Source organism: Trachypithecus francoisi, unplaced genomic scaffold (genome assembly GCF_009764315.1).
Source record: "Trachypithecus francoisi isolate TF-2019V2 unplaced genomic scaffold, Tfra_2.0 Lachesis_group12, whole genome shotgun sequence".
In the NCBI taxonomy this organism is placed as follows: domain Eukaryota; kingdom Metazoa; phylum Chordata; class Mammalia; order Primates; family Cercopithecidae; genus Trachypithecus; species Trachypithecus francoisi.
In genome coordinates this window covers 16,327,131-16,338,993 of record NW_022681457.1, presented here as the reverse complement: position 1 = coordinate 16,338,993, position 11,863 = coordinate 16,327,131, and the positions used below count along the sequence as shown (strand labels likewise).

At 45.2% G+C, this 11,863-nt stretch overlaps 1 protein-coding gene across 1 annotated transcript in view; it reads right to left on the bottom strand.

Annotated features, from left to right (window-relative positions):
- Window positions 1–251: 251 nt before the first annotated feature.
- LEXM (lymphocyte expansion molecule) overlaps window positions 252–11,863 on the bottom strand; it is a 33,383-nt gene continuing 21,771 nt past the window's right edge. Inside the window, 1 exon segment of the mRNA XM_033225019.1 lies at window positions 252–705. Coding sequence (XP_033080910.1) covers window positions 633–705 — 73 coding nt within the window. The 3' untranslated portion in view covers window positions 252–632.

Sequence of the window (11,863 nt, the reverse complement as noted above, 5' to 3'; positions counted from 1 at the left end):
TTGTGGACGAAGCTGTGGTATGCCAGTCTCCTCTAGGGACAACCTGCTCCCCCATTCTCTATGACATAAAACAGTGAGGGCAGGGTACCCACAAGGGCTGACTCAGGGGTGAAGCCGATGTTCCCCATGGCTGGACATTGCCTGAGGTCAGCAGTTTCCTCATCAGTGAGGCCCTGCTAAGCTTCCAGAAGCATCCTGGGATGGCAATGGGGTGTTCCTGGAGAGTCCTAGAATTGCCGTGTAATACATGCTACACTCTCCCACCACTTTCTGAACTTTAATAAACAAGGAGTCAAGCACTCTGGCTTTAGAATAGAAAGGTCACACGAGTGTCAACCACGTCCTATCCCTTCAGTCCATCTGCTCTCTGGCCCCCATGTTCATGTCACTGACTGAGTTGAGTTCTCAGGATAATTGATCTCCTGCAACAAAAGATACCTGTCCCCAGCTGTCCTGGAAGACACTGTGACCTTCAGGTATGCAGCTCCGGCAAAGGTGGTCCCCATACATCTCTCCCTTCTCCCAGGCCCGTGTGTCTGACACCCCACTCCCACACCCATGCTTTCACCCCCAGATTTGTCTTCAGGCCTTTGGGCTCTCCGGTCACTGCGGGCTGTCCTTCACATGTGGCTTTAAGAAGTAGGCTCTGAATTGTAATCCACAGTTGGAGGGCACTTCCCCTTAGTAAATGGTGTGATCCTTTCCCTTTAAAAAGACAGAAAAAATTAAAAATGGAAGTGATCCCTTGGAAGGGAGTGGGCTCCTCATCCCTGGAGGGACACCCATAGGGGATGAACAGGTACCTGTTGGTTCTGCTTCACAGGAGGTCCTACATTGGTGAGAGGCCAAAATTGATGACCTCTAGACCTTTCCAACAAAACAGCCTGATTCTAAGGATAGGATTCCAGCGATTCATACCCAGTTCAGCTCATTAAAGCACCCAAGTTGGCTTGTAAGAACTTCAGGTACAAAATCATAGTGCCTGGAAGATTATCTGACCCAACCCTGAGAGGAAGAACAAGGACCAGAGAGAGGAGGGAACTTACCTGAAGTCACCTGAAGGCTAGCATCAGGGCCAGAATGTAAGCCCTGACCTCAGTCCCACTTTCCCTCCACTGCTCCAATTCTTTCCCATGAGTGGAAACCCGGAGGACTCAACCTCCCATCCCATGAGCCCTTTGGAAGATGGCACTTCCATAAGAACCCCTTGCTGTGTGTGTCAAACAGCATCCGCCAGCCCTTACATTACACACTTGATGTATGTGTTTGTTGTCTCTCCTCCCCAACAAGATTTGAACTCCGTGAATGCAGGACTTGGACTTCTTCATTGGTATTTCCCCTATGCCTAGATCATTACCCGTGCTTAACAAATATTTGTCAAAGGAGGGAGGACTCACCAGGGTAAGAAAGGTCTTTCCCACCATCCAGTGGGTCTCCACGCCTCCTGTCTCTCCATTCCTCCCCATGTTCACGGCCCCTGGCCCGGCCCCATGCCTCATTTCTCATCTCTACCATTGAGGCAGCCTCCTTGTCTCTATCCCCGCAACAGTCCATAATGCCATAAGTATGTTTATTAAACACAAGAATTACTTCCCATTAAAATCCTTCTGGATATCTGGGGGAAAAAAATTTGCAAAACACGTATCTGATAAAGGCCTTATGCTTAGAATATCTAAGGAACTCAAAGCTGAATATAAGAAACCAAGCAGCCCATTTGTTTAAAATGTGCAAAAGATTTGAAAACACTTCACCAAAAGAAGACATCAGAGGACACATATGAAAAGATCCTCAACATCTTGTCACTGAAGAAATGCAAATTCAAACCATAATGAAATATACTATTAGAATGGCTTAAATTAGAAAAGAAAAAACCCTGACAATACCAAGTGCTGACAAGGATGCAGAACCCTTAGACCCCTCATACATTGCTGGTGGGAGTGCAAAATGGACCAGCCATTTCAAGATAGTTCAGCAGCTTCTTACAAAGTCATACATACACCCACCAAATGACCTAGAAATCCTACTCCTATTTACCAGAGAGAAATAAAAATGTATGTCTATGTGAAGACCTGTATGTAACTGTAGCAGCTTTATTAAAAATTCCCCAAACTGTAAACAATCCAAATGTCCCTCAACTTAGGAATGGATAAACAAACTGTGTCACAACCATACAGTGCAATCCAACTCAGCATTAAAAAGGAACGAACTATGGATACACACAACAACAGCATGGCTGAATCTCAAGAGCACTGTGTAACATGAAAGAAAAAGATACAAAATTCTACATACAGATGATTCCATTTATATGACATTCTGGAAAAGGCAAAACTCCAGGGATGGTAGAGTTGCCAGGGATGGCAGTAGGAGGAGTAGACTGACTACAGATAGCATAAGGGGGATAGGAATATTCTATATCTTGCCTGAGGTGATATGTATGACAACTACATGCATTTGTCAAAACTCATAGAATTGGGCTGGGTGTGGTGGCTCATGCCTGTAGTCTCAGCACTCTAGGAGGCTGAGGTGGGTGGATTGCTTGAGCTCAGGTGTTCGAGAACAGCCTGGGCAGAATGGCAAAAGCACGTCTCTACAAAAAATTTAAAAATTACCTGGGTGCAGTGGTGCACACCTGTAGTCCCAGTACTTGGGAGGCTGAGGTGGGAGGATTGCTTGAGCCCAGAAGGTCGAGGCTGCCGTAAGTCATGTTCATGCCACTGCGCTCTAGCTTAGGTGACAGAGTGTTGACACTATCTCAAAAAACAACAACAAAAAAAACCTCATAGAATTGTATACCTAAAGAGAATGAATTTTACTGCATGTGAGTTATACTATAATAAGTTCAACTTTAGGCTGGGCACGGTGGCTTACGCCTGTAATCCTAGCACTTTGGGAGGCCAAGGCAGGTGGATCACCTGAGGTCAAGAGTTTCAGACCAGCCTGGCCAACATGGTGAAACCCGTCTCTATTACAAACACAAAAGTTAGCCGGGCATGGTGGGAGGTGCCTGTAATCCCAGCTACTCGGGAGGCTGAGGCAAAAGAATCGCTTGACTCCAGGAGGAAGAGGCTGGAGTGAGCCGAGATCACGAGATCCAGCCTGAGCAACAGAGCAAAATAAAAATCTGTGTCAAAATAAATAAATAAATAAATAAATAATAAATAAATAAATTCAACTTTTAAAAAATTATGTGGCTTCTCACATACAAGATAAAGTCCAAGCAGCTTAGCTATGCATTCCAGCCCTCTAAGGACTGACCGAACCACCTCTCCTGCCTTATTATCCACTATTTCCCTCTACACACCCCACACATCATTCAAAATGGGCCATTTAGTATTGCCCAGACATGTCCTGAACTTTTTGCTTCCTTTCCTTCACTCATGCTCTTCCCTCTGTCCTAAATATTTTTCTTCTCCCTGGAAGAAGAAAACGCTTGAAGAAACAACACAGCTTGGAGCCAGATGGACCAGAGACCCAATCCTATTTTGTGACTGTACTAGACAGAGAGCAAAAATGGCCCAGGCCTCCATAGCTCCTTCTATTGGTGGCCTTTCCAATGTGATTGCAGCCTCTGCCATCAAGAGGTGGAGTCTACTCCCCATGCACCCCCACCCTGCTTGAATCTGGGCTGGCCATGAACTTGCTTTGGCCAACAGAATGTGGTAGGAACAATGGTGTGGCTGGGCTGCAAAAGGCCTTGCACACTTCCTCTCTCAAACCCCAGCCTCCTTCATAGAGGCAAGCCTGAGCTACACTGCTGAAGGCTCAAGTCTGTGTGGAAGACAGTCTAGTTGTTCCATCCAAGACCATCCCAGACCAGCCAGCCACCAGCCAACCCATAGACTCATGAACAATAACAAATGGCTATTGTTTTAAGCCACTGAGTTTCTGGGTGGTTTGTTATGTAGCAATAGCTAACTGCTACAGTCAGTAACTCGCTGTGGCCCTGGGAAAGTTACTCAGTTTCCTCATCTATATAATAAAGGCAGTTATTACATACCTCACAGGGCTTTGTGATGCCCATGAGAGATGATTTTTTTTTTAAATTGAGATGGAGTCTCATTCTGTTGCCTAGGCTGGAGTACAGTGGTGAGATCTCAGCTCACTGCAACTTCCACTGCTGGATTCAAGCGATTCTCCTGCCTCAGCCTCCTGAGTAGTTGAGACTACAGGCACCCGCCACCGCACCCGGCTAATTTTTGTATTTTTAGTAAAGACATGCTTTCACCATGTTGGCCAGGCTGGTCTCAAACTCCTCAGGTGATCTGCCTGCCTCAGCCTCCCAAAGTGCTGGGATTACATGCATGAACCACTACTCCCGGATGAGAGATGTTTATACAGAGCTGATTACAGTGCCTGGCACACAGTCAACCTTTGATTAACGGTTGTTACCCCTTTCCAAGCCCAACTCTTATCCAGCTTTTCAGAACCAGATCAAATGCCACTTCTTCCAAGCAGCCCTCCCTGCTTGGACAGCTCCAAAGTCAATGTAGTATTTGCCTCCTCTGAACTCCCATAGTATTTCTTGTTTCCCACTCCAATATAGTCTATCTTCAACTATAAGCAATTTGGAAAAACAGCCATAGCCTTAAACTTAGGTAACCAGTACAAATGTATACTCAATGCCAGAAAAAGATGAAATGATCTGCATAGATTAGGGACAGAAAGTCTGTTCTGCCTCCCAGGCCTCTGCTCCTTCCAGCCATTACACACAGACCCCTTCAAGGGTGATGATCCCAGCAGACTTCCTTGCATGTTCTTCGTGCTCAGTAAATGTATCCTGAATAGAATCAGCCAAATTGGGGGTGGCATTTTCCCCCTTGGGGGCAATGAAAACATGCAGGAGGGTTTTGGGGTCTTCCCAAAGACTGGGGACCACTACTTCCCAACCAGTGGGCAGGCACCTGGAATGCTAACCGTCCTGCCACTAGGCAGGAGAATCTGGCACCATGAAGAAGAGGCACCTCACTCCTCCCACATGCCAGCAGTGCCCTGCTGTGTGGTGCTGGGCTATGGGGAAAGAGTTGGATGGCAAGTCTTCCACATAGACCCTGGCCTGTGAGACAGGCTTCATTGTGCCCATTCTACAGCTAAGAAAAGAGAGTTGTGCTTAGTAGCCCAGGGTCACACAGCTAAGAGATGCTAAAGTGGAGACTTTAACCTGCATCTTCTCCCGATGTTCACCAACTTGTTGGAGCCTCAAACGGGCCACGTCAGGGTGAAAAGTCCATGCTGATCTGAAGGCCATCAAGCAGATGACACAGAGCAGAGTCCAGGCTACCTATGGGGACATGGGCTATGAATGCTGGCGTCATTTAGGGAATAAAATACACAACAGGAAGGTCACATGACTTGTCGGTAGCACATGACTTGTAAACAACAGAACCGCAGTCCCCTACCTCAATATAGGACACATTTTTGGGGAGTCTATTGTAATATTTTATAACCCCCTAAAGGTTTCCTACCTAAGCAACTGTTAATTCAGATATGAGAAGGCAAAGGTGAGTCCCGTCCCAACATTACATCTTCCAAGTGGCGTTTTCCAAAGATTTCCTCTCAGTCAACTGCACTTTGAAGAACACTTACTGGCTGCTTGATTTGCAGGTATTCGTCAGCAAAGACACCAGACTCCTCCATCAAGACTCGGCTGATCCCACCCCACCTGATCCACCTGGCTTTGTTCTTCCATATCCCCTCCAGAGCCCACCCTCCCACTGCTCAGCCATCCCTGATCAGGCCAGGCTTGTTTACCCCTCACACCCAGACTGGCTGCCTGGAATATCCTCCATCTCTCCAGGCCACCTTTCAGGGTGGACATGCCCACATGCTCATGGCACCTGGCTGAGCCCTCCTTCATGTACCTGATGCTAAATCAATCCTTCCCCTCTGCCCCATTTGCCTGAGACCTTCTGTGTTCTGACCCCTAGCAAATATCCACTAAAGTCAATTAAATCATCAACCCTTTTTCTCCCCCACCTCCTACCCCCATCCAAGGCCAACGTTTCTCCCTGTGCTCAGGGTGATCACCCCTCCAGCCCAAGCAAAGAGCATGTTCCACCACCTCACAAGGAATCTCCCGCTCCTTCCCTGCCCATCAGCCCAGAAATATGCTCAAGTTTCTACCCCCTCCACCTCCACCAGAAATACAGAGAGGAATAAGGAAAGAGAGGGGGACAGAGGGAAGGCAGGCAGGCAGGCAGGAAGGAAGTAAAGTGGGGGAGGGAGGTGGGAAGGGAGAGAGCGAAGGAAGGAGAAACGAAAAAGTAGGGCCTTCTCTCCCAACTGCCTTCTCTTGGAGCGAAGCCCAGTTTCCCCTGGTGCCACACAGTCTCAATGGCAAACAACTGACTTCCGTGTCCCAGAGTAAACGTGCAGAGGGGGTTGAGGGGAGAAGGAGGGGACTCCATATGCTGAACTTCCTGAGTCCCTCTTTCCTACCCAAACTTCCAAATCTCTCACCAAAACAGCATGCATAAAGGGTAAAAGGAAAGTGATCAAATAAGGTCAGGTGGAGTAAGGGCAGGAAGATGGGTCATGGTGAAGGCCAACTATGCCTCAGCTTCCCTGGGTTCAAAGAGCCTTCCCTTCTGCTCTCATCTTCCAGAAAGCTTCGGGGGAAAGAGTGGGCAAAGTGTTCTGGACAGAGAGAGAGAAGTCCTGGGCTCCACCTGCCCTCATATCTGGGGAGGTGGGTGAGTGCCCTCCCCATGAAGCTGGAGCCACTCTGGACCAGACTGCTGTCTGGTTCTCTTCTGCAGTGTCCTAGGAACCAGCAAGGTGCCTGGCACACAGTAGGTGCACAATCAAGTTTTGAGAAATATATACATCAATGCCGTTTACTAACAGTGACTTTGGAAAATCACTTTTTCTCTTCAAACTTCGATACTCTCAACTGAAAAGCATTGAAAGTAATCCCTACCCTTTAAAGCTATTGTATGCAATAAGTACATACAAAATCACTTTGTCCGACCAGGCACAGTGGCTCATGCCTGTAATCCCAGGACTTTGGGAGGCCGAGACAGGCATATCACTTGAGGCCAGGAGTTTGAGAACAGCCTGGCAACATGGTGAAACCTCCTATACAAAAATTAGCTGGGCGTGGTGGCACGCACCTGTAGTTCCAGCTGCTTGGAAGCCTGAGGTGGGACGACTGCTTGAGCCCAGAAGGTCAAGGATGCAGTGAGCCAAGATCGCGCCACTGCACTCCAGCCTGGGTGACAGGGCAAGCCTCTGTCTAAAAAAAGAAAAAACAAAGCAAAACAAAAACAACAACAACAGAAAACCCCATTACTTTGTCCATTTTAAAGATAGTCCAAGAATACAAAAATGTATTACTATCATTACAGAGAATAGACATTTATGATTTCCATTTCAGATTTCTGGACAAAGAATATGCCTTTTAGCTTCAAATACCAAAAATGCAGTATGCATGTTGGAGCATTTAGGAGAAGGTGTACTCATGGCTGCCATTTCCTTTGAACTTTATTAAAAATGAAAGATGATTAACAGATAGATAGACAGGTAGAAAGATAGGTCATAAAGCAAAAAGAGTAAAACATTAGTGGTACAGGTTGAGCTTCCCCTATCTGAAAATCCAAAATCCAAATGCTCCGAAATCTGAAACTTTTTGAGCACCGACATGATGTCACATGGTGAAACCCCATCTACAACAAATACAAAATTAGCTGGGCGTGGTGGCACATGCTATAGTCCCAGCTACTTGGAAGGCTGACGTGGGAGGATTGCTTGAGCCTGGGAGGTCAAGGCTGCAGTGAGCCATGATTATGCCACTGCACTCCAGCCTCTAGCCTAACCCTGTGTCAAAAAAAAAAAAAAAAAAATTCATGGTTATTATAATTTCTTCATGTCATGAATTTTATTGTTTACCATGATTAAATACTCATCTTTGTTCCACTTACCATTTTGGCCTTGAATTCTATTTTGCTTAGTGTTTGTATTACTACTCTTCTCTCTCGTTGTTGGTTACATTTATCTGATCTATCATAGCCAGATGTATCTTTACATGCAAGTCTTCCCCTTTCTTCTTTTTTTTTTTTTTTTTTTTTTTGAGATGGAGTTTCGCTCTTGTCACCCAGGCTGGAGTGCAATGGCACAATCTTGGCTCACTGTACCCTCTGCCTCCCAGATTCAAGTGATTCTTCTGCCTCAGCCTCCTGAGTAGCTGGGATTACAGGCGTGCGTCACCACGCCTGGCTAATTTTTGCATTTTTAGTAGAGACAGGGTTTCACCACGTTGGCCAGGCTGGTCTCAAACTCCTGACCTCAGGTGATTCACCCGCCTCAGCCTCTCAAAGTGCTGGGATTATAGGCATGAGCCACTGCACCCGGCCATGTCGTCCCCTTTCTTAAGCTCTCCATGTTAATTCATTTTTCATTTGACTGGAGTATATCCTTCAGTAATATTTTCAGAAAACATGCATTTCATATACATTCCAATATTTATGCATCTCTCATTTGCTTTGCACGTGAATGACTGGTTGGCTACATAGAGGACTCTACATAGTCCCAATTCTTTTCCTTGAGAATTATATAAACAGTGTTTTCTATCATTTATGTTTCAGAAGAGAAGTATGAAATATGCCTGATTGTCTTTTATTTAGATTGCAGGTTCAGTGTCATTTTAGATATGATACTAGCAAGATTTTTATTTTACCTTTGAAACCCAGAAATTTCACCACACTTTTCATGGCTTGGATGGGTATATTAACCTCTCTCCCTCCTGAAACCTCACTAAAACAAAGGAATAAAAATGTTAAGGCATATAGCCACAAGGGCAAAAAGAATAGAAGCAGCAGCAGGAAGAAAAAATATTTTGGAAGTTGAAAAGCAGATGGAAGAATGGTGACTAACCTAGTAGACCTAAGAAAGCTAAACCCCAAATCAGTAGAGGGTAAAGCTAAGAATCTCCCCACTCCAAAAGACTAAGGAATTGGCAGCACCAGGTACCTCTGGAAGTGGGAATGAAGATGAAACCGAAAACAGGGATCGGTCTGTATAATATCAGTTTGATAATCTGTATAATATCAGTTTCTCTCCCCCACTGTCTGCAGCCAGATGAGTGCCCTTCATTTAGCCTGGCAGAAGACTGGAGATTTATTCTCTGGAGACAGATTCTCTGTTCAGGATGGCACCAGGCATAGTTGAAATCATGAGTACCATATTTAAAACAGGGAATTGGGCTGGGCACGGTGGCTCACGCCTGTAATCCCAGCACTTTGGGAGGCCAAGGCAGGCAGATCACCTGAGGTCAGGAGTTTGAGACCAGCCTGACCAACACGGAGAAACCCTGTCTCCACTAAAAATACCAAATTAGCCGGGCATGGTGGCACATGCCTGTAATCCCAGCTACTCAGGAGGCTGAGGCAGGAGAATCACTTGAACCCAGGAGCCGAAGGTTGTGGTGAGCTGAGATCACGCCATTGCACTCCATCCTGGGCAACAAGACAAACAAACAAACAAACAAGGAATTAAATAGAAGTTTAATCACTAAATATTGAGAACTGTAGCCTCTTCCCTTCGACTTGGATTCTAGAGCTTGGACAGCCAAGCTTACACCCCCCCGAGAAGCTTGCTCTGCTTGCTCTGGCCAAGGCCAAGAGGAAAGCTCTAACATTAGTGACATTGGGAGTTCACCCAGTGAAAACACCCAGCTTGATCATTCTGTAGTGGAGTCCATAATCAACAAGTACCCCAGAGCCTTCAGAAGGATTTACAGCTGGACAGGGATGCAGAGCCAAGGATCACCAGACATTCAAGGAAAAACTTCTGATATGGAAGACTGAGGCCGAAATGAACACACAGAAAAATGAGATTTGGAAAAAAATGGGGACAATGTCAAGCAAATAGTCTTAATATCTTCAAAAAGAAGATATTAATCTTTAATCTTTTGAAGATATTTGTCTTAATATCTTCGAAAGGTGAGAAAGCACTGCCTTCATGAAACCAGAGCATATTGTTATCAAAGGAACATTCAGAAAACAAAAAATAACTCTTTTTTTTTTTTTTTTTTTGAGGCAGAGTCTCGCTCTGTCGCCCGGACTGGAGTGCAGTGGCCAGATCTCAGCTCACTGCAAGCTCCGCCTCCCGGGTTTACGCCATTCTCCTGCCTCAGCCTCCCGAGTAGCTGGGACTACAGGCGCCGGCCACCTCGCCCGGCTAGTTTTTTTTGTATTTTTAGTAGAGACGGGGTTTCACCGTGTTAGCCGGGATGGTCTCGATCTCCTGACCTCGTGATCCGCCCGTCTCGGCCTCCCAAAGTGCTGGGATTACAGGCTTGAGCCACCGCGCCCGGCCAAAATAACTCTTAAAACTTAAAAATATGAATGCAAAAATGAAATTTTCAGTGAGGGAATGGCAGACTATTTCTGGTCACCTGAAAACAATCAGTAGCTCAGACGCACTCAGGACAGAACCAAGCACAGGGCAGGTTTTTCAAATGAATCAGTCAGTGAAAAAGTGCATAAAGAAATCCTTCACACCTGTGATCGATCTTCTGGGCCTCCTGGCATAATTCTCCTGAGCCAGGAGCCCAAGTAGAGCAAGGGCTTCATGGACGATGCTGAACTTGAGCCTCAGAGAGAATCATGCCCCAGCCTAACAGTCTGACACCCATGGGGACCTGCTGGTTGGCTTCAGTTTGGTAGCATTCATAAGACTTAGGCCTCACCAGGTCCCCCAGGGTATAAATTCTTCTGTTTTTACAGATGGGAAAACTGAGGTCTGGAAGACAAAGGGTAACTCTTGGTTGGAGATAGATCTAAAAGGGGAACTCATATTCTGTGTAGTTTATCTCATGCACTCTTGTCCTGTATTTGTACCATTTTTTCTGTTTATGAAACAATATATGCTTATTTTGAAAAACTCAAACATTTCAACAAGATAGAATATGAAAGAATCTGGTAACCCTGCCCTCCACACATAATCATGGCCAACAGTGTGGTGCTTAGTCCTCCATATTATGCTATCTACACATATGTCAATGGATTTTAAAGTGGGATCATTATTCCTCTATCTAAAAATATATTTATATGTATCTTACTCTTTCAGATGAAGCTTATAATCAGTTTATCCAGTTTCCCCCTCTGGCCCCATCAACCTCTTTAGGATTTGACTTAAGATGTGGACATCACTGGGAAGATTTAATATTTTTCCAATATCATGTCTTTTCATCCAGTTATTCAGGCATTCTTTAACATCTGTTAATGAAGATTTCTATTTTTCTTCATTTATGCCTTAAATATACCAAATTAAGTTTATCCCAAATGTATTTTATCATTTGTGTTGCTAATAAGAATGGGATCTTAGTAAAAAGAACCCTCAAAAATAAAATCAAAAAAAAAAAAGAAGAAGAAAAGAAAGAAAGAAAAGAACGGGATATTGGCCAGGTGCAGTGGCTCACCTGTAATCCCAACACTCTGGGAGGCCAAGGCAGGAGGATCACTTGAGCTCAGGAGTTTGAGACCAGCCTGGGCAACACAGTGACATCCCGTCTCTCTACAAAAAATAGAAAAATTAGCCAGGTGTGGTGGCACATGCCTGTAGTCCCAGCTATTTAGGAGGCTGAGGCAGGATGGTCTATTGAGCCTGGGAGGTGGAGGTTACAATAAGCCATGATCGTGCCACTGCAGCCCTGGGTGGCAGAGCAAGACCCTGTCTAAAAGAAAGAATGGGATCTTTTTTTGCCTCAATTAATTTTCCATTTGTTATGGCTGCAGTATAAAAGGAAAATATTCATTTATACACTTGTTGCCTGTCTTTGCCTTAGCTTTACAGTCTTAAAATTAACTCTCTTGGAAATTTTTAGTAAACACACATATCATTATCAATTGTAATAACGTTGCTCTTC